Consider the following 22,772-nt stretch of genomic DNA (forward strand, 5'->3'; position numbering starts at 1 on the left):
GAAGGCTTGCAGAGGTACTACAACCGCAACATCAAAGGTCGTTCATTTGCTGTCGGCAACCTCATTCTCCGTAGAAAACAAAAGACCGAAGGGATGCACAAGCTCTCCTCCCCCTGGGAAGGGCCTTATGTCATCAAAAAGGTTACCCGACCAGAGTCTTATCGCCTATGTGACTTAGACAGAATCGATGTCCCCAACTCATGGCACATCGAGCACCTTATACGTTTCTATCCTTGAAGCGCCCCAGATATGTACTCTCCACTTTATAAATAAAGTTTTGGTCTCCATAATTTGTCTCCATTTTTTCTCCATTACGGTTTAGTCTCCACTTACGGTCGCCGAACTCTACGCTACTCCATAATGAACTCCAATACGAAATCGCCGACCACGTTTTCACCGAATAAGTTTCTCCAAATCGCCGACCACGTGTCTCCAACTCTCCGATGTTTTCGCCAAACGAGTTTCTCCAAATCGCCGAACACATTTTCTCCAAATCTCCAACGTATTTCGCCGAACGGTTTTCTCCAAATCGCCGAACGCGTTTTCTCCAAATTGCCAACGTATTTCGCCAAACATGTTTCTCTAGATCACCGAACATTTTTCTCAAAATCTCCAATATATTTCGCTGACCAACGAGCAGCATACATTATGTTCTGATCTCTGCGGAGAAGACCCAGTCTTCGATCTCTCCCAACATGTGCTATGGGCTCCGCGCTCTGCATTATGGGTGGTCGGCTATGGTTCCTTGGTCATGCATGTTCCTCCTACACGTGCACAGGCTCTACGCTCGACGTTATGGACTATGGGCCAACCAAGGCCGAGAGCTCAATAAGGAGCTAACTGCTCGGACGCCACTTATACTAAGTTTATCTCCAAGTTATTTCAACAACCACCGAGCAGCACACGTTTCGTCTTGTTCTCTCTAGAGAAGACCCAGTCTCCGATCTCTCCCTACACGTGCCATGGGCTCCGCGCTCTGCGTTATGGGTGGTCGGCTATGGTTCCTTGGTCACGCCTGTTCCTCCTACACGTGCATGGGCTCCACGCTCGACGTTATGGACTATGGGCTAGCCGAGGCCATAGGTTTCAGAAGCGAACTAACTGCTCGGATGCTACTTATACTACGTATAACTGCGTCATGGTTAAAACTACGAAGATTTTTCACCAAAATTCCAGCAAACTACATAAACATGCACCTTATAACATTCATACACTTACATAAATGTTTCTTGCGCTCCCACGCGCTCTAACTACCTTCTCCAGATGTTACAGATAATATTCTCCGAGTAGATCACCGACCTTCGCCATCACCGTCCATCTCGTCGAACAGGTCGATGTCACCGACCAGCTTTTTTGCCACATCCTCTGCCTCATCGTCCAGCTACTGGTGCTCCGCCTTGCCCATCCCTTCGGCGAATCCGGCCCCTATCGCCTGAAGGTCAACGGCTGGATAGTAGGACCGAACCACCGCAAGGGCGTGAGTAATGGCAGTGGCAATGGCATCACGGTTGAAGCTCTTAAAGTTCTCCAACACCACCTTGCACCTCTAGATGATGGTGTCCGAATGCGCCAGCCTGCCGTCGGGCTGAGGAGCCGCCTCCAGGTCCACGCAGTCGAGCACTAGTTTAACTCCGGCAACCACGGCGTCGAACTTCTCCCTTTGGATCCTGGCCTCCTGCACCAGCACATCAAACTGTGCCTTCGCCCTCTTACCATAGTCTGTAAGAGTCACAAGTCTCCATCAAGCAAGGGAACTACTTCAACAGTAACTTCGGTCAGGAAGTACTCACCCTTCAGCTCACCGGCCAGTTTGTCTCCTTCGCCTTCTCCTCTCAGAGTTGCTCGATGGCCTGGCGCAGCTGGCCGAGCTCTGCATCTTGCTCTACAAGTACAATGGTCATCAATAACAATGATACTTTATCAATGCCAAGCAATTTCGTCGATCAGACATACCTTTCTTCTGCTTGAAGACTTTTCGCAGCTACTCCAACTGCTCGGAAGCACCCCTCAGTTGCTCAGAGACAGTGGTCTGTTGCTCGGACTTGCTCCGCAGCTGCTCGGACGCGGTCATGAGCTGCTCGGATAGGACACCCCTCTAGTATTCCAGGTCCCGCGCATTGGACTCTGCAAGGTCTCGCTCGCGTCGGGCCCTCTGGATGTTTCTCTCCGAGAGGTTCATCGCCTCCCTGAGTTTTTTGTACTCCTCGGTGAGGGGCTTCATCCTCTTTATCAACTAGTGCCGCTGCTCAGCAGTCTGAGTTATCCCCTGCAATTGCACAATGATAATGACGGAATTTGATCTCCAACATCAAAGACGAGTACTTCGAATGCAGTACTAACCTCGATTTGTTTCATTACTCCGACGAGGGCGGATTTCAGTCTCCTCATCTCCTTGGTGGTGTCCTCCTCCTCGACAACTACCACTTCATCGCCGCGCTTGCGGAGGATTCAAATAGATTGGGGTTGAGGTTCTACACGAACGATCTCTTCCACCTCGTCCTCCTCTGCCGCAGCTCGGTGGTCGGTGGTCGGTGGTCGGATAGCTCAGACACGCTATCACACCCTTCGATGCCTCAGGCAGCGCCGCTTGCTCCTCCGGCACTGCAGGCTTCGCCGGCAACTCCAACCTCTACTCCTGAGGACTCGGCGATTCCCGCCGTTTCCTCGGGCATCGTCGCCGACCCATCTGCTGTTGGTGCCAATTGTTCACCGCCGCCTAGTCCGCCAATAGCGGCGGTCGACTCCTCCACAGGCCGCCGAGCACCCTGGGACTCCGACATGGGATCTACCGGCACCTCCTCTGCTCTAGGACCAGCCTTTGGTTGCTCGACAGTCTGGACGGGCAGGGTCGGAACCTCCGTACGCCTTGCACTGCATCAGATAATCTTGTCAATCGCCAAAAAAAGCTAAGAAACGGCGGCAAAGTAACTCCAAGACAAGGACACTTATGGTTTGGCCTGCCCGAGCCCCCAGGCGTAGCCGTGGGGTCGACTCCCGTGCTCTGGGGTGGAGGTCCCGCCTCCTCCACAGTTGGCCTCTGCTCCGCCTGTCGCTCTGAGACTTTCTCCGCCCGCCGCTCCGGGTTTACCTCAGCCTGCTGCTCCAGGACCCCCCTCGCCTATTGCTCGGGGACTCTCGTTGCCTGCCCAGTGGGGACTCTCGTCGCCTGCTGCGTAGGGACTTCCCTCGCTCGATGCTCGGGGACTCCCATCGTCTGCTGCGTAGGGATTTCCCTTATCCGGTGCTCGGGGACTTCCCTCGCCTGCTGCTCGGGGACTTCCTCACCTCCCCTTGATTGATCCTCCATGCGCGTGTTGCGCGGAGGTGCCTTCATGCTCGGTGGAGGTGCCACCGAAACTTCATCATCATCCGACCACTCGGACATCGCGGTACTCCGTGTCCGAGCGGTCTGGTCTCCGCCAAGCGAGATGCCGCTCGGCTTGAGGGGAGCGGCACCCACCGTCTTTCTCTTCTTCTAGGCTAGCTCGTCTGCCATTGCCCGCTTCCCCAGGACTTTCTTTGACACTAGGGGAGAATTCTCCGTCTGACCAGTGTCCGTATCTCTGGACTTCGACGATGGTACTTTCTTTAGGTTGAGCCGGTGGTCGGGCATCCACCGCCAGCGGCCAATCGCCTCTCAGCATAGTCAAGAAGTACACCGCTCATTCCTGTGAATGGATCTTTGCATAAGTGAATCAGTTCACTGCTCAGCGACAGTCATGGATAAAAAGCATCAAGAACCCACAACTGCGATATTTACCTGAGGGGGCAGATTCTTGCAATTAAAGGGCTTCGTATACCCTGACATGCTGAATGAGGCAAACGAAGTGAATAGCTCTGTAGCCCATTCTTGCACTACATCTCTCGATAGCATCTCCGGCCTCTCCCGGGTATCGTCGGTCTCCCCCTTGAACTCAAAGGCTAGGTGCACCCTCTCCTTACAGGGCTGGACGCGGCGCACTATGAAGCTCGCCGCCACCAATCCACCGTTGGTCTTCACTCCCTTTATTAAGCCAAGGAGCTCCCTTACTTGCTCCATGTCGGCACTTCTTGGCATCTCCGACCAGCTCTTCTGACTCTCTGGGATGTGGTCGGTGTCGCAGCGGATGGTAGGGTGGCTCTGCCTCATGTAGAACCACCTGGTGTTCCATCCCTTCAGCGACGTATTTAGCGGTATGGTAAGATACTCACCCGCCATTCCATCGCGCAGCTGAAGATACACTCCGCCGACCACCTTGGAACCGCTGCTGCCTCTCTTCTTCAGCCAGAACAGGTGGTAGAAGAGGTTGAAGTGGGGAAGGATTCTGAGAAATGCCTCACAGAAATGGATGAAGATAGATATGTGCAATATTATGTTTGGGTGGAGGTTGCACAGGCTGACTCTCCAGAACACTAGCAAATCCCTCAAGAATGGATGAATAGGAAACCCCAATCCCTGCCAGAAATAATCCTCAAATACTACAGCTTCGTCGGTATGAGGCATTGGGTAGGGCTCACTGAGGGCTGGCCGCCATCTGGCAGTGACGCGGTCAGAAAGAACGTCCGCCTCCACCAATCTATTGAGCTCCGCCTCCCCCGTGCACGACTGCACCCACTCTTCGTCACGGCTGGCTCTGGCACTCTTCTTCTTTGGGCTCGCCTTCTTTGGATTCGCAGCTCCTTTCTTCGGCGCCATCTCTCAGATTCGGTTGAGGGCTAGCGGCAGAAGCGGGCGCGGCTATGGATCTGGAAGCGCGAGGACTGAGGAGGAAGACGAAATGGCAAAGTGGCAAAGGTGGGAACGCGGGGTGCGGCGGCGTAGTTATAAAGCGCTTCCAAAAACCTTTTTGCATTCGAGGGGTTTTGGGAAATCGCTCCCACAGTTTGCGCCTCTCCGAGTTCTCCGACGCGGCTTAATGGGCCGTAACCTAGGTTTTCATGCAACCACAGCCCATCTCACTCATAAATCGCCGCCGTTGGTTATCACTCGCCGAATAATCACCGACTTCTCCGCCATTTATTGAGGCTCAGTAACCGTTACTGTACAGCCATTACTCTGGTTTTTCTTCATGGTTGGATTTCTCCGATATCTCCGCTTGTGGCTCGGAGACTGCGCCACCACTATGACTTGGTTCCTCACTACGCGGGGGGGGGGGGGGGTTCTTCTGTTGTCTGGTGTTTCTGACCCTGGCACCACGTGACTGCGTCACCTACTGTCAGGCTTGGGGACTAAGTGGGCACACTTCACCTTGCGGTGAATGTGCTTTTTCTCAATTCGGGGCTACGCTCGGGGACTGGCTGCCTGCTCGGCTGGTCTTTTACTATTCTTCTACTTTGGACCCTGGCACCACATGACTACGTCATCTACTATCAGGCTCGGGGACTAAGTGGGCACACTTCACCTTGCGGTGAGTGTGTTTGCTTAAATCTGGAAAACTCCGCGCCCCTTGAAGCTGAAAAAGAGTACCTCCTTTTCTCGTGGTCAGACTCTAAGTGGGCACACTTGGTCCACTGCGAAGAAATTTTTGATTCTAAACTTGAGCTCCTTACACCCTTATGGCAAGCCGCACTTGGGTTATACTGCTCGACGACAGTTCACGCTGCTCAGCAACTGCTCACAACTGCTCGGCAACTCATCACGGTGGTCGGACCATGAGTTTGACTGCTCGGCTTTGTTCGCTCCTGCTCGGACAAGCACAAGACGGCGTTGCACAACGGGTACAAGGTGCTCGGGGACTAGCTGTGGGGGGTACGACCCCGGATACCCATGGCAGACCACATGGGCTGCGCTCCCAGGGGCGGCCCAGCCCACAAGACGAAGGCTTGCGGGGCACGATTCTGCTTGGCGCCTCCCGCAAGACACCGGGAAGATATCCTGAAGATACTACGAGATCTGTTAGGATACGTATGATCCCAAGATTCATGTAATCTGTTATTACTTTCCGGTTATCTCTCGGATCTAACCGACTTATAACCCTGCCCTCCAGACTATATAAGGCGGGCAGGGACCCCCTCCAAACTCACGCAATATCATACGATAGCCAATACAATCCAACAAAACACAGGAGTAGGGTATTACGTCATTCTGACAGCCTGAACCTGTCTAACTCGTGTGTCTCTGTTGCCTTCTTGTTCTTGATCACGCGCTTCTCTGCCGATCAATCTACCTTCGTGGGATACCCCTCGGAGGACTGCCAACGATATTCTGTCGACAAGACGTGTGCTAATTCTTCTTCGGGGAGTTGCTCTAGCTGTTCATCGGTTAGTGAAGACAAGAATGATAATACAAAGCTCGATGAAGATTCATTATTAGACATGCTAGGTTGAGATATCAAAGCAATTGACTTATTATGATTTTTTCTAGTAAAGACATCTAGTTCATGAGTTTTTAGTTTAGAATAAAACACATCTAAAGTAAGTGTACTCATGACAGTAGATTCTCTAATAGTTGTAACTTTCATCTCCCAAATAGACATATCTAAAGCTCCAAGTAATTGACGTGCATTTTTAGCATCAGTATATGTAACATTAACAGCACATAGATTACTTAAAATTTTATTAAAGCGAGCAAAGAAATCATCTAAGGCTTCACTGGGTTTCATCTCAAAACGCATGTAATCATTTTTATACATATCTTGACGTACCTCTTTAATTGTAGATGAACCCTCATGATAATCACAGAGTGCTTTCCATACCTCATAGGCAGATTTGAGATGCACAACACTATCAAAGTTGCCCCTTCCAATTCCTTGAATGATCAAGTTCCTCGCCTTGCTGTTAGCCTCCACTTGTGCTATGTTCGTCGCTGTCACAGCATCATTCTCGACACCTCAAAAGGTTTGTAGACCTTCTCCCATATTGCAAAGCCTTGCGCTTGAATATAAGACTCCATCTTCGCTTTCCAGAACTGAAAATCAACACCATCGAAAACAAAAGGTTTTGTCAAATACCTATCCGTCGACATGTTTTCTAATCACCGGTTAAGATTAATTAGAAAAATAACCTTGCTCTGATATCACTTGTAGGATCGAGTCAATCTAAGATAGGCAATCAGAGGGGGGTGAATGATTGCGGAAACCAAAAATTCATTTTAAAACTTCCCCCTAAACACAAAACCAAATTAAGCCTTGTTTTCAATTCTGGACAGAACACTGCACCTGTAATAAAAATAATCTCGACCAAACACCGTAGCTCCAATTGATCTCAAAATTTATCACAACAAACTAGATGAAATTTGTGAACTAACCCAACTAGAATCACATCAATCGGAGGTCTAGAACTCGAGATATAAAATAAACAAGCACGCTGCGTCTGATGGTGACGAGAATTGATTGAACACTAACTTCAAAATTAATAAAGTGTAATCAATCAAACTGCTCATATCAACAGCACAAAACCCTAGCACAGTTTTAGATAGATCAGTCTAAACTTGCAAGCACGAAATCAAGCGAAAACCAAAAGCTAGCATGTAAATCAATGAGCAACAGAGGAACGAGATTACCAACACACAAATTGCCAAACCTTGATTTTTATCATTGCATAGATGTGTTTACAAGATGCATCTCACAAGCATCCTTACAAAGATCACCACGTGATCCCAAACTCTAAAAACAGCCGTCACCGCTGCCTTCTCTTTTTCACGCACACGCCTATCCTCTTCCGCACTATCTCACAACCGACACACTTGGTTTCTATTTATCTGCCCCTGAACTGAACCAGGCTTGGCCACATGACCCACGCACACCCTGGTCAGCATGCAGCTCAAGTTCACACCACGGCAGCCATCACTTCCGGATCGCCTCTCCTTTTAACCAGACTTGGACACCTCGCCACATCCTGGTCACACAACCAAAACTGCTAGCATGCAGGTGATCCTCTTTTTCTAATCGGAACTTGACCAAGCCAAGTCTCCTAGCTTGATTCGGCCAGCCTCCAAAACGTGTCCAACTTGGACACTATTTCCATGCACCACACGCATGCACGTCTAGCACACATACTTGACTAGACCAAACGTGCACACATAAGCCCATGCATGCACCAATCACAACACCGTCCTAGCTGCACCAGCCAGAACCAACACCACACCATAGCCCGTACATCTCCCGTCTCATGGCGTGGTCGTCTTCACGTACATTGTTCTCTTAGCCCAAACATCTCGCATGACATCCTTGACCAATAGGACCTCAGTTCCTCCCTGAACTTAGTCCCGAAACCTCAGTTCCTCGCTGAACCTAGTTCCAGTCCGTCATTGACGACGTTCCACCTCAAGCAACACCTGCACATGAACAAACACGCAAACTACGTCCGAGCCCAAGTCCACGACTTGACCCAAGTCAATCCGCACAACACCTATCACAAGCATAAATAAGTAGCACATCCTTATGCCATAATGCAAATCACTTTGCAATGCCAATTTCATATCAAAACAATTTTTCATCACATGATCTCACAAAGGAGCATATGGTTTCAAATGAAAAAGTCATAAACATAAAAGTTGTAGAACTCATCAATCTCTACAACTTTTGTTTTGGTCATATTTTCATTTGACTAAATTTGAACAATTCAAATTTTGAACTTCAATAAATGATGTATTCAAACAAATTTTTGAGACACCAAATGATTTGAACTCAAAAAGTCATAAACATAAAAGTTGTAGAACTCATCAAGACCTACAACTTTTATTTTGATCATTTCTTCATCTAACAAAGTGATAGTAACATTGTTCACAAAACTTACATATCTCTCATATAGTTTATGAAACCATACGAGAGATATGTAAAATTTATAAACAATGTTCTTATTACTTTGTCGGATGAACAAATGACTAAAATAAAAGTTTTGGATCTTGATGAGTTATACAACTTTTATATTCATGACATTTCCAGCTGAAATCATTTACTTTTTGAAAATATTGTTTGAAGTTGCCATTTTATGAAATTCAAAATTTGAACTTTTCAAACTAAGTCACATGGAAAGATGACCAAAATAAAAGTTGTAAATCTTGATGAGTTTTACAACTTTGATGTTTACAAGATTTTCATTTTAGGGCATTTTCTATCTTAAAATTCAATTTGAAGTTCACAAATTCAAATTTTCAATTTTTAAATATAATTTTTTTATTTTTTTTAAAAAGAAAATGTATCATTCTATATATATTAGCAAGTTGTTTTTATGTGTACGGGCAAATATAGCAAATTATTTTTAATATATTTATACATTTATATATATATTTATAAAAAAATATGCAGAACTAATATTTAAAAAATACGAAAATATTTGTAGGGGCAGCTGGTGAATGATCCGCCCCTACAAATCAAAACAGTAGGGGCGGCTGGTGAGTGAGCCGCCCAAACAAATGAACCCATTTGTAGGCGCGGCTCGTATCACCAGCCGTCACTACTGTGCCATTTATAGGGCCGGCTGGTGTGGCAGAACCTCCTAAAGTATAGGACCCACATACACTTGTCACTGTCCAACGACCTTTGACAACAATGCATATGTTCCTGGTAACTTAAGAAGTCTGTCGGGTGTCCTCGGGGAACCCCGAATCATCCACGATTTCCGAGCAGGATCACGTTATAGAGTCATTGCAGTATTACAACATTTATTCAAATATCTACACCAGAGTAAAAACAGCGGAAGTCTTACAATAACATAATTTACAAAACAGTGGTTTCAAACCTCATAACTAAGTTCGATGATTATTACAAAACGAAATAGTGGAGTGGCATTATAATATAACATAAACACACAATGAGACTGCCCTGCCCAAGGGCCACACATTTACTTCTCATCGTCAGAACGAACGATAGTCGTGCAGCACGATCCAAAACAGATCTGCTCATGAGGCTCACCTGCAACAAGGGTCAACGAACCCTGAGTACAAAAGTACTCAACAAGACTTAACCAAAATAAGAACTGATAACTCAGGAATGCAGGCTCAGGAATTCAAGGTATGGTTTTAGCAATAATCAACGGTATTTTGCGTAAAAGCTCTTTGACAAAATTCTTTATTTCAACAATTTAAACTTCATAAAATCATATATAAAGATGACACGATCCGTAATGAGATCATGAAACTTCATATCCAACACCTTCATCAACCATTCTCAAGTTCCAGTTATTAATACTACGATGATGAACAGTGAGTTGAGTCTCCATAACCGAGGAGCAACGACGATTCGAACCGATTATAAACCCAGCTGGGACTTCCAGACCACACGACATATGCAGGTCCCTAACCTACATATACCAACCTTCCCTCGGATCCTCTAAAACAAGAACGGGTCCGCGCCACCCGAGAATACAGTACTCCACCATTCCAGCCCATGGCCACGTGGGTACACGCTATTCCCGCCATCTCTCCACTCCCAGTGCGCGAGTAGCCATTCTCGTAATAGAATCGCCAAGTAAAGGCTTACTGGAGTATGTGGTTAGTACTACAAATTCTCACCTCATGCAATTCAACAACGGACGTGCCTTAATCGACACAGGCGGAAAGAACCCGCTCACAAGACCTCCATGTCTTGTGGCTCACACACACCGAGTCTGCCCGGTCTAGATTTATTACTCTACATTCCCATATCACATGATAACATAAGTAACCAATGTTCCATTTAAAACTTGCAGGTGGCAGGTAGTCACCCGACTTTCATCGTTCTACGCATAGCTAAGCAAAACTAGGCATATACGAATTTAAAACTGGTAATATGGTAAATATGGAATAACAAGGGTGGTAATGCACCAATTAGGCTCTTACTTAACTCCTAATCACTTAATGCAGTAACGGAAAGCAAAAGCAAAGTTAATTTGTAAAACACAAGGTAGGGTTGTATGCATCCGGGGCTTGCCTTCGTTGACGGAAAAGTCTGGTTCCTGCGACGTCACACAAGTATTCGATCCGACCTCAACAGACAGATCAACCTCCTCCGCAACTTGATTAACTACCACGTGTTCACCTTCTTTTACTACACGTAGTAACATTGCCATGTTTAACATGATGCGGAATATGAAACATGATGCTCGATGATGAATGCAAAAAATAATAAATTGGATACAATTTTCCTTCGCAGTACAGTTACAAACCAAACTAACCAACCCATATTCGTAACTGATGTGACCACGCCAGCACCGATCACTTTGGTGAACTCTCCGACCACTACGGTGAACTATCCGACCACTACGGTGAACTATCCGACCACTACACTAGCTGATACACCACTCCAATTCCATACTGGACCGAGCACAGCGATGACCATGGCGGCATGATGGCACGACCGCACTACACTGGTGACACAAGCACGATAGAGGTTAAACACTAAGCACAGAAGGGTTCAACACCTCACCCCGAACATGACTGAGCAACGAGCAGGGTCGGAGGAGCAACGGAGAGGCGTGACGACGACTACGGTGATCACGGCGGAGCAAAGATCGTCGGTGAGGGAGAACCGGCGACTGCAGTGATCAAAATGAGTAAACAACAACTGATTAAGTACTACAGCATCGAGACGAAGCCGTAAGTACACTGATTACGGACAACGGCTCACCGGAGGGCTCTGGCCACGATGACACGCCCGCGGCGGTGAAGTTGCCGACCGCGAGGAAGAAAAACGTGGACAGCGGATTCTTGGCAATTTCCGGCGACCAATGTTAGCTGGCTGGATTCGCAAGGAAAAGACAGAACTAGGATGGCCTTTACCGAGATGGCAACGGCGGTGGTGAAAACAAAGGAAGAAGAAAAACGACGACGACGGCGTCTTGGTACTTATAGCGCGGCGCAGAAGCTCAAGGAAGCCACGACGGAGCCGTTTCCGTGCCAGCGCGACATCAAGGACGGCCACGACGCGCCTGGAATGCCGAAGAAGGTCCGACGGCAATGTAGCTTAGGCGGTGGACACTGTTCACACAAATTACAGAAATGCCATTTGCCCAAAATTCACAAATTACTCTCAAATTTTCATAACAACTCAAAAATCTCCAAAAACAAAAGTTGTTCAAAATCAAAAGTTCTACAACTTTTCTTCTATAACCATCTCCTAATTCGGTCTAGATTTTGAAATGAACTTTTGAATTTGAATAGGGAAATTTAACGAATTACGCCTTTTTGAATTACTCGAAATTTTTCTAAACAACTTGAAAAACTCCAAAAACAAACTTTGTATAACTTGTCAAGCTCTACACTTTTGCTTTTGGGCTCAACCCCAAAATATGCTTATATTTTGAAATGGATTTTTAGGGTAGGATTTAAATGCTGAAAATCAGGGTTTTCGAAATTTCAAAACAATACAAGTATTTCAAACTTGATTCAAACAACACAATTCAACACATATAACATTAAGTAAACTTGTTTTAGTAATTGCATATCCAAGTTTTCAATATGTCCAAATGCTTTGCAATGCATATGATGTCATGACAAATTTTAGTATTTTAAACACCCGGGGTGTTACAGCTGGCCTCGTAGGACCCCGGCGGGAGCAGTAGGGGCGGCTGCTGAGTGAGCCACCCCTACCAAAAAAAAAGATGTCGTTGCTACAAACTAGTTCTATAGTAGCGGTGGCCATGTTTAGGACATATCAATTTGATTGCTGGACAATTGCATAAGTTTATAGACATCTGTACGAAACGGCACAATGAACAGATGGGAGCTGTAATTCTATAGGCAGCACATACATACAAATATTATATGCATGTGTATTTCGGCTGGATTAAATGTGCATATTCATATATGTAGGCATTGACACATAACCAGATAACTGTCAGTCTGTCACTACTTTTTCACATGCAGATTTTGGTTGGCCTACACAAGAATCTACTAGTGTTCTGCTACCATCTATCAACTCCGTAGATGATCATACGTGGTTTTTGTGAACGGCAAAAGTAAGTTATGGTTTTTCATCTTACAATACACATGTACACATCAAAGTCAAAAGCACACGATGACACGACAAAGTTTCCTAGTTAGCTAGAAACCCCTGAAGAAGGCTACCTATTTAAGTACTGGAAGTCTGGAACTTCCACATGGAAAGTTCTATGTTCTATGCACAGCTTCAAGAGTCATCACCGCTATTCGAGTCCACGGACGAGGAAGATGAGGATGGCGAGTCAGGAAACTTGTACTGCACTTGAGGCTGTCCCCACGTCTGGTTCATGAAGCTCTGAGCATGGATAGGTTGGGGGCGGCGAGATGGATGTGGGGAATGCTTGTGTCTGTGGCTCATATTGATTATTTGCATCACAATGTCCATGATCGTGGGGAGTAGTCTTGATAAAATCGTAAGAGTAGTAGACAGCTGCACATAGAAGAAACTCAGTTTGAGATTAGTGCGGAACTACAGTAGTAAGATTCAATTGCACTGAAATGCACTAGGCAGAAACGCAAGAAAGAACAGCACTGCTTGCGATGAAGAAAACAAGAAGTCGAATTCCAAGGAGCAGAATCATATGTAGTAACTTTTGGATCTAATTTCTGAATAAAAAGAATTTTATGTTCTTACCGTGCCATGACGAAAATAAGCAGTGATGTCATATTGCAGCCATATGGCATATGACAACACAAAGGCAACAAAGAGCCCTAGAAGGTACAATGGATTCCTGTAACAAAAAAAAGACAAATGAACCCGTTAAACATGCTGACAATGAAATCTGCAATCTGGAAGTGCCGCAGTCCTGTAGTCTGGCTTAGCCAAAAAATGGAAAGCAAACAAATAAATTATTCTAGTAAAATGATTACCTAAGAAGAAACATAAATTCGTTGTAGCCTAGTATTGCCAGAAGCAGAATAGTCCATGCAGGTGGCAACCAGCTCTTGCTACGCCTATGTGCTTCCTGGCATGAGGAAGTCAGATTGAAAGAATTCGATTAACAAAATGCAAAATGAATTCAGATAGAAATTTCATAAACATAATTCAACAAAATGCAAGTGATACAGATGGCCTGACAAAACAAGTATTCAAAATATATGGAAAAACAAGCAGGGATGAAATCTAATATTGGTGTTCAGAAGTCTGTGAAACCAAGAAAATCAGTTCCATAAGTTGATTATCCAACAAAACTGTGAACATGGATCATATTTATGCAAGTACTGGCTCCAAACAGGATGATCAATTGATGACAGTAACAAAAAATTATACCTGCATAGACATTGCTTGTGCAACAGAATACTCTGTCTCTGCTTTGAATTGCCTCCAGATGGATTTACACTGCACTGGCGTAATCAGTGTATCCTTTGGTGAAACCTGCACAAATACATAAAGCATTCCAAACTATTTCTCTGTAGAACATCCTAAACCATAAATATCCAAGTGTAGTATAGGCAACAAAACCTCTTCCCACGTGCTTGAAGCAAGTGGATCAGAAGCAAATTCTATGCTCCTCTTGTGGGAAAGGGGTCCGCCATCTAAAAGAGCAGTAGTCAGAGCCCGTTCTATTTTGTTTGGTTTATCATCTAACCGAATAGCTGCCATTACAGACATAAGTCTTAAAGCCTGCAGTGAAACATGAGAACCAGATTATGTTTTTCATGGATGAGCATTATAAATAAGCTCAGACACCCTAGAAGTATTGTGATACTGATTAGCTGAAAAATGTCATCTCTAAATACCCCTAAGCGTGCTTCTCTAGTGATTGAGCGGATATCCTCATCTCCCATCCATGTCCTTGGCATCAAATCCCTATCATGGCTCAACACAGTGAAAAACCTACAGATAATCCAATCATATTAGGTACAAAATATATGAACACTCATTGTAGTAGGACATGAAAACTGACATTGCATTATCCCTTTTCCATTTCCCCTCAAATAACAAAAAAAGAGCAAATTCTACCTTTCTTTCATGCGCATCAGAACGTTTCCAGCTTCTTCTCTAGCTTTCATTTCTACTACGCTTCTTGCATGTTCCCTCAAGTCTGAGACCATCTTACTGCAAATTGTCTGGTCTAGTTCAAACTCAGAAAGGGAAGCTGAGAATGCAAGAGCAGCATTTTCAGTCTCACGCCTATATAGTCTCCTAATGCATGCCCAGGAGTCTCTCTCGCCAGTTTCCAGTATTGATTGTACAGGCCCAGCAATTGCGTCTGACAGCTTCTGCAATATGCAAAATGGTAAAAGGTCAAAAGATATGGATGGAATGTTCTGAATTGACCATGACATTTAGAGGTTGTAAAATCAAGGAAAGTAACCTCATAGTTAGCTTTCAGTTCTGCCAATTTTGCGTTCCTAATAGATTCTACATGAGCTTGTATATGCTCTTGCAGTTTATTCCTAGCTTTTGAAGCATCCCACTGCACATGTTTAACTGCTGTATCTGCATAAAAAAGAACTAGGGCCTGAAATCACTGAATTGTAGATTGTCAAATATAAGAGATACATAATATCATATAAGCTGTCTGCATGTGTGTTCCTCACTTCATTTGCTCAGTTCTGAACAAACCAAGTAGCGGTGAAGGGATAAGGCAGACCAAAAAAGAGAAACAGAAAAACAAAAACTGCTGTTTGTTGCCACTGCCTTTTACTCTTATTGTGGCTGCTAACTTTGTGCTATTGCTATCGACCACTGCAGTGCTGTTATGTGGGAATGTTCTCTTATGGTCCTTCCATAGGTCACGGTTCAGACCCTCATTGCCCATATATTTTTTATGGTTACAACTAGCCAGGTTGGGCACTTCATATGCACTTGCATATGCATGGTCTGTGCCTTTGGGACCGTCCGCCTATTCCTGTTCCTTCCCCGGAATTTGCAATACCTGAGAAAGCTACTCTGTAGTACACGACGAAGCTTGCTACAAAGGGTTTTCTGTATGTAGTGCTATTCTATTCATAACAAGCATCATCCATTCCAGGAGGACACATGATACAACAAAGGACTCCAGGAGCCTAGGATTGCACTAATGGTTTATTGTCCACCAGAAGCTCAACAAAATCTTATTGTAGACCTTAATTATTTTTTTTAGGAAACAAGAGGGGTAGCCCCCTGCTGGTTAATATACATCAATAGTAGAAGAAAAAAGAGGTGCAGTAGCGGTTGTTCACATACCTCTTATTCCAGCATCAAACTCTTCCACTGAAGCTTGAGAACACTGACGAACTGATTCTGCAAATCCCTCTGTGTTCCTTAATGATTGTTCCAGATCACTTTTGAATTTGTTAAGAGCCACAAGATGCAGGTGCTCCATTACTCTCTCGATAGCAGGATATGTGTGCTGCAAAACATGACTTTTCTCATGACACACTGAGATAAAAAGGCCAGCTACAAAGAAGATGAAACAATCCACCAACTACCAAAGAAGTTGTAACAACAAACATCCGGTTTATAACATTATATCAGCCAGAACTATGTATGCATCAGTGCATAGGAACTTAGAAGCGCATGATAAAAATTTATTTACTAAAAGCACTGAGTGTTTGCAGTTTGCACTAAGATGACAGTGGTTGGAACATATACTCAAATATATCAAATAATAACTGGAGAGATAAAATTTTCATGAACCACTGATTCTTAAGCAAACTTAGTAATAGTCCTTGAGCTTGACCATGGTCCTCTTCAAGCATATAACAAATAAAATCATCTAGGATAAAAACTCTCAAATCAGGGGTTATTTTTTGATCATTTGGAAATGAGTTACTGTTAGAGTAACTAGGAACAGTACCACATTGTCTAACCACGTGAGGTGTTAGTTCTATATACTCTATATAATCAGCCCATAAGACCCAATGCAATACAACACTATCTCCACCAATTATATTCTCCTTCATTGTATCATTCGCCTACGTTTAGATCCTAACCCTAGCCGCTGCCGCTTCAGCACCGCGCGCCCCCAGGGAGAAATTGATCTCCGCCGGGGGGCAGCGCCACCTCTTTAGGCGCCGGATCCTATTGATCCCGCGCCCTCTTCGTCGTCGTGAAGCGACAGATCAGGTCTTCTCGCGGCGCCGTGCTACCTCGCCGCCCTCTCCGCGCTCGCCGTGGAGGATGCTGGGCGTCGCCCCATCCCGCGCCGCCGTGGTGGTGGCCCGGGCAGATCGACCCCAACACTGCGCCGCCATGGTGGCGGCCGGCCAATCTGTGTCATCCTCGTGCGACCTCGCGTGACCGCGACCGCCACGCTGAGGTGCACTATTGCCGGGGTACACCTGATCCGTTGCTGCTGTATCTTTTTTGTTTGCCCGATCACTGATCGGGATTGAGTCGCCCATCGCCAATCGACCTCGCGCATACCTACTCCGGCATCGGCATCGACTACAATGACATCTACATCTTCGACTGTGTGGCCTGGCCAGGGCAGGCGATGCTGAGGGGACGCCTTCCCGCGTCGCTTAGCGCTCCCGCTGTGACTGCGGGGGGATGTTAGAGTAACTAGGAACAGTACCACATTGTCTAACCACGTGAGGTGTTAGTTCTATATACTCTATATAATCAGCCCATAAGACCCAATGCAATACAACACTATCTCCACCAATTATATTCTCCTTCAGTTACTCACATCTAGCATTGAAGATTGTAATTGTTGCCGCTTAGCAGCTCTTACACCTTCATCAAAATACATGGTTTCCATGTCATACCTGCAATAAAAACGGTACAATAACTTGTCGCATCGGCTTACAAGCAACAATCAGATTAACTCACGAGAACTCAGCATTTTGCTTAGTGTTATCCAGGACTAAAAATATGATCAGTCACCTCAGATATCAAACACTCTACTCCCATTTATTGAGAATTTGCATGCCTCCAGTATAGTTTAAATTATTTCAACACGAAGAGGGTAGAGCACTTAATCCAGTACCAGTATTAACGCATTGGAATTCATAGGAGTAACAAAGGGAGAAAAAGGAGGGCCATTATAAGAAAACCAGTAATTAGATCAACTTATTGTCAGATACCAACTTAGTTTCCATATAGACAGTCCACGATTAAATGTCAAACAGCATGAAAATGCATCAGCATTTTGTCTCAATATTCAAGAGAATGAACTGAAGCAAGTAGTTAAATCTAGCAAATTCATGTTTTGAACACACAGATTCATGGCAGCAACTGTGTTTATCTTAACTTTCTAAGAGAAAATCTATTATGATAATTAGTTAGATCACCCACTCTGATAGATAAGAGTCAAGAATAGCACTGAGCTTCGTTCCGAAGCTTGGTGGCAAACCAGATTTTACAGCTGCATCTAGCTCCAACCAACCCTGCAGAGCAGAATAATTCCCATTCAGCCAATCAAACAAATACAGTAATACAGAATGACATAAGAACATTGTCACCTTATCGGACAAAAAGTTTTTGAGCTTTTCATTTGCAATCTCTTCACATCGAACAGTAGCAACCATGACCTAGACAAAATACAAGAAAAGTTACATTTCAAATATATAGTGTCGACATGTCCACACACACAAATTATTACTATTTAGTTTTGTAGCATTGATGGCAAATAATGGCACAATAACCTTGTGAGCAGGAAGGTTGAGGTCCTTATTTTCACGTATTACTTTCCAAATCTGCAGTGCACTGAGACAGAAGCCTGAAGCAGGTACCACACCTCTTCTATCAGCTGCAAGACCACCTAGTGCAGTTGAATGATAAAACCTCTGCCTTAGTTGTCCAACCTGCAAGGAAAAAAATATATAACAGTACAGTAAAATGTCTTCTGTATCATTAAATCATTAAAGTGAAATAAGGCATGCATAAATCTGAACACATAAGTTCCACTGAAGATGAAAATTTCATAACAAATGCAATTTCATCCAATAGAGAAGAGAAGGGAATGGGATACACTGAAGAGAGAGAAATAGAGTACTTGTACGTCCAGTCTACCTGCTCCTTAAATAGTTCTTCTTTCTCTTCATAACTCGATAGAGCAGTGACCTCCACCTTTATATTGCAGAAAATATGAGTCAGTTGATGCATGAAAGCCTTACTTTCAGAAAACTGATGCACCGACATTGAAGAAATCACTAAGTGCTGCTTCCTTGTAAGCCTCTGGTTTCTGAACAGAGTCCCATATCTAATAGAAAAAGACAGTGATTGATGAGAATTGCGACATGACAAGGAGGAAAGCAGGTAAGCCGATAATAAAGCATTGGCACCTTCTGAATATCCTCCTTGAGAGCTTGTGTTAGGTACTCTAGTGGAGTCTGCAAATACAGGAAAAAATCAGAGCACAAGAAAAGTCAAACAAACTGAAAATATCAAACTGCAGAAATAGAGAAAGAAACTGGACTCAGTCTCTGGAACTGTACAAACCTTTGTTTTATCACGGATAACAAGTAGCAGTGTTGTCTTGCGAGGGCTGAATAAACGCATCAAGACCTTAATAAAGAGAGAAATGATAATAAATGACTGAACATGGGAGAAAAGGAATACTCTCACTGTAAGAAGTATCACCTGAAATACTGTTCTCAAAAGAGGCCTGTTAGCAGCATGTTCTCGCCCAATATCATGACACCACCTGCAGATCATATAATACTTAAATATCTCCCTTGCTCACCAAAATTTTAACTTTCAATTAAGCAGTAATATGTGAAATAGAAACTCACAAATTTATCATAACAATGTCTGAAACTGCAAGAGCAAACAGAGCACTCTGCTTCTCGAAAGCTGTATCATCCTGCAAGACGAAAACATTAGTATATAAGCGATAGATAACATTAGCAAAACCATAGTAATCAGTTGCCCATCAGTGGTAAACCTAAAACAAAAGAAATTCCATATTTGTGAAAACTATAAATGACTGACTATGTATAATTTAAGTTGACGCAAGGAAATGTTTGCTCAACACAGAGAATGGGTATGATTAATTCAAACCAAACTAATTACACTAAAAATAATGGATGCTCAAATGAGTTGCTTGTATTCAGGCAGCCATGTGGTAAACTAGTGACTAACGTGGCGAAGGGACATGTATAGCTCCAAGCAACCAAATGCATTAATCACCCACATGGCATATTATTGGCAACATTATTCACAGTATAGTAGTCCTGAATCTTTAAGATCCTTAGTTCCTTACAGGAGAATTAACAACGGCACTAATGTTGCATGTGAATCAATCCAAGTACTATTAATTGCTAAACACAGCCAATTTCTTCTTGACAGGTTAAATGCCATAGTACATAGTAAATCAGGTACTTGCAAATTGTAATTTGGCAACCCGTCAGCACATGATGCGTCATGGTAAAGCACAACGCACAAGAGAACACAAGAACATGCTATAGGGGATTAGGGGGAGGACCAATAACAGTCAATTAGTAATGTCAGAACATGGAAAACACAATTTGATGAGAAAGAAGAACACTGTTCAGGAACATTTAATAAGTTCAGAAATGGCTGCAAGTAGAACTTTCACCTGCCCTCGCTCCCTCCCGTCCATCCCCTCCAGGTCCAGCACAACAGTGAACGGCTCGATCCCAACAGCCTTGGCGATCCAAATGCCCTTGGTGGTCTGGTGCCTGGTGTGAAACAAAACGAGCAGCACATATCATACCAACAAATGCAGATGATGTAACAAGCAATGCTTCTGTACGTGCTCGGTGTTTGTTTACCTTCCTTTCAAGGCATCCATTTCCCTGAAGCTTGTCCCGAAGAGGTGGTTGAGCAAGGTGCTTTTCCCTGGCCGGTGTACAAAGCAGCAGCCGTTAGAGACGGGCCCTGAATCTAATCCAACTACTACCAGGACAAAATTGCTAAATGAAGGAATCGAAATTGAAGCCTAGAAGAGCTCGACGATCATTACACGCTACTACATGGACGGGGAACCAATCAACTGTGCAGTAACCATGTGTAATTGTTGAAGTCGTTCCAAATTCACTTCAGGATATAGGCCGGGCTTCTGACGGAGCGAAGCGGAGGCCCGTCGCCGGAGGCTTGGGCCGGAGCGTAGCGGAGTCTGAAGCCGGCCCATCAGGTCTCACCCCTTGCTATGGTTTCGTGGAGACTTGATTCTCTTGTAAGCCGCCATAGGCGTGTAACCCAAAACTCTTGAGATAGTGAGATTGTTGCTGGCTGGTGCCCATGGTTTTTCCCCTTCACATCGGAGGGGTTTTCCACGTTAAATCGTATGTCTCCTCTATGGCTTGATTCTTTACTTCATATTCATATACGTCGTTCATAACAGTAATATATTGAAGCAGACGCAAACTGCCAACGGCTGTAATTGTGTGTGTGTGTGGGGGGGGGGGGGGGGGGGGGGGGGGGCTTGGCCACGCCACGATAACCTGGATCATTCTCGATTCCTCACCGACCAAGCACCATGAGCAACTGACACCAGGGTAAGCTAAGACACAGACACGAGAATTTCATACGCGACATAACTGAATGTCTGAAACTCTGAATCCGTTCACTACGCCGACTCTGCACAAAACCCCAGCGAGGACCCCGCCGCAGCACCCATGTACCAGAAGCAGAGGGGAAGGGAGGGGGAGGCCGGAGGAGGAGCAGGGGAGGGGAGGATGACGCCGCTGACGTACGTACCGCTGCCCTGGGGCCCGAGGATGGAGACGACGGCGTAGGAGAGGCCCCGCCCCCGGAGCCCCTCGGCGGCGGCGAACCGCTCCATGGCGGCCGCGTCCATCTCGCCGTCCGCGCCCACCACCTGCGCCGCGTGGCACTCGCCGCCGCGGCCGCCGACTCCGACGACGCCTCCCGGCGCGTCCATCGATCCCTTTCTCTGGCTCGCCGGAGAACCGACCGAAGCAACCCACGAGTTGCAGCAGAGCAGAGCGGAGGCGCCGCGACGGCGAGCGAGAGAGAAAGAATGAGAGGGGACGCGCAGAGACACGGACAGGTGTCGCGTTGCGCGGCTTGCGCCGCTATTGGGGTTCATACGTGGGTTTACGGAAGGAATAGAAATAATAGAAACGGCGGATGGATTGCGACCGGAGACGGAACGGTTGGAACCTAGCGAGCCAGAGAAGGAGCCATCCAGTGGCTTGCAACAAAACGAATCCGTGTATTTGAATCATGCGTCCCAATAGTTTGGTGGTCACCTCGCTCATGGTTCGGAGCCGTCCGATTCTTCCTCCCTTCGATCGAGCGATCCAATTATGTTGAGAAATCCCACGTCACACTTGAGCCAAATCAGTCTTCCAAGACATACGTGGCTACAACGAGATAGTTCAGACAGCAACTATTTATTTATTTATTTTTCCTCGTACCCGCGAGCCGCTGCTATTCGTCTCTCCTTGCACAAGTTTTCCTTGCGAATGAATTTTGTATGATGGTTGATGATAGAATGTTCCATTCATCCATATTTTTGTTTCAAGGTCTCAACTTTTCAAGAAAGCATGGGAGTACCTAATAACATAGGGAGTGACGGAGACATCGAGCTAGACCTAGTGGTACTGGAACTGTTGTCGTTGATACTTAAAGTCGTTGCGCCTGCGCCCTGCGTGACCGCTGTCCGCTGCGCGTTTTTGTGATGTGGAATAGAAACATTCGCCCAGCTTCGCGATCACTTAAAAATCGTAAAATCGTGCCTTTGCTATTTGTCGTAAAGATACGAGGGCCCATTTGTTTATGACTTCATCTGTGAAATAGCAAAGCCTTCAGACCATTTCGGGCCATCTGAATGTTGGGCTGGTTTCTATTCCTTAGGCCCGACCGCAGGAGGCCTTATTATCTTATATTACCATGGTAATGCTGGGCTGCTCCATGGTTCAAGAAGAATCGAGCGCTGCTTCATTGGTCCAAATTTCCAAATATCTCCTGGCTTATTATCTAGGGGGTGTTTGGCAGAGCTTCTCCTAAGGGGTTCTTCCAGAGGAGCTGAAGCCCCAGTTTTGGTGGTTCCTTCGAAACGGCTGCAGCTCC

The 22,772-nt window shown here is 45.4% G+C and overlaps 1 protein-coding gene and 1 pseudogene across 2 annotated transcripts; both read right to left on the reverse strand.

Moving 5' to 3' along the window:
* Nucleotides 1–1,214: 1,214 nt before the first annotated feature.
* On the reverse strand, nucleotides 1,215–6,943 carry LOC136489238 (uncharacterized; annotated as a pseudogene).
* Nucleotides 6,944–12,615: 5,672 nt separating this feature from the next.
* On the reverse strand, nucleotides 12,616–21,760 carry LOC136485276 (protein ROOT HAIR DEFECTIVE 3 homolog 2-like). Of its 2 annotated transcripts, XM_066482189.1 has the most exons (22): nucleotides 21,435–21,760; nucleotides 20,507–20,573; nucleotides 20,311–20,413; nucleotides 19,505–19,575; nucleotides 19,353–19,416; nucleotides 19,212–19,277; nucleotides 19,055–19,102; nucleotides 18,910–18,972; nucleotides 18,783–18,839; nucleotides 18,416–18,574; nucleotides 18,233–18,301; nucleotides 18,066–18,157; nucleotides 17,458–17,536; nucleotides 16,011–16,176; nucleotides 15,157–15,281; nucleotides 14,802–15,061; nucleotides 14,579–14,675; nucleotides 14,301–14,462; nucleotides 14,109–14,213; nucleotides 13,709–13,803; nucleotides 13,473–13,569; nucleotides 12,616–13,268 (listed from the first exon to the last, which is right to left on the reverse strand). In XM_066482189.1, exons 1-22 carry the CDS (start codon nucleotides 21,616–21,618, stop codon nucleotides 13,026–13,028), a joined length of 2,472 nt encoding a protein of 823 aa, XP_066338286.1. In that variant the 5' UTR covers nucleotides 21,619–21,760; the 3' UTR covers nucleotides 12,616–13,025. The 2 variants fall into 2 exon arrangements, with proteins under 2 accessions (XP_066338286.1, XP_066338287.1); XM_066482190.1 differs by lacking the exon at nucleotides 19,212–19,277.
* Between the last annotated feature and the right edge of the window lie 1,012 nt (nucleotides 21,761–22,772).

The sequence above is a fragment of the Miscanthus floridulus genome, chromosome 10 (genome assembly GCF_019320115.1).
Source record: "Miscanthus floridulus cultivar M001 chromosome 10, ASM1932011v1, whole genome shotgun sequence".
In the NCBI taxonomy this organism is placed as follows: domain Eukaryota; kingdom Viridiplantae; phylum Streptophyta; class Magnoliopsida; order Poales; family Poaceae; genus Miscanthus; species Miscanthus floridulus.

What these genes read in the sequence shown, in the direction of transcription:
- LOC136485276 (XM_066482189.1), bottom strand. Translation starts at nt 21,618, where the DNA reads ATGGACGCGCCGGGAGGCGTCGTCGGAGTCGGCGGCCGCGGCGGCGAG. An exon ending in TCAAGGAGGATATTCAGAAG is followed by an intron (nt 18,973 to 19,054) that starts GTGCCAATGCTT and finishes TTTTTCTATTAG; the next exon opens with ATATGGGACTCTGTTCAGAA. An exon ending in CACAAGCAATGTCTATGCAG is followed by an intron (nt 13,804 to 14,108) that starts GTATAATTTTTT and finishes TCCTCATGCCAG; the next exon opens with GAAGCACATAGGCGTAGCAA.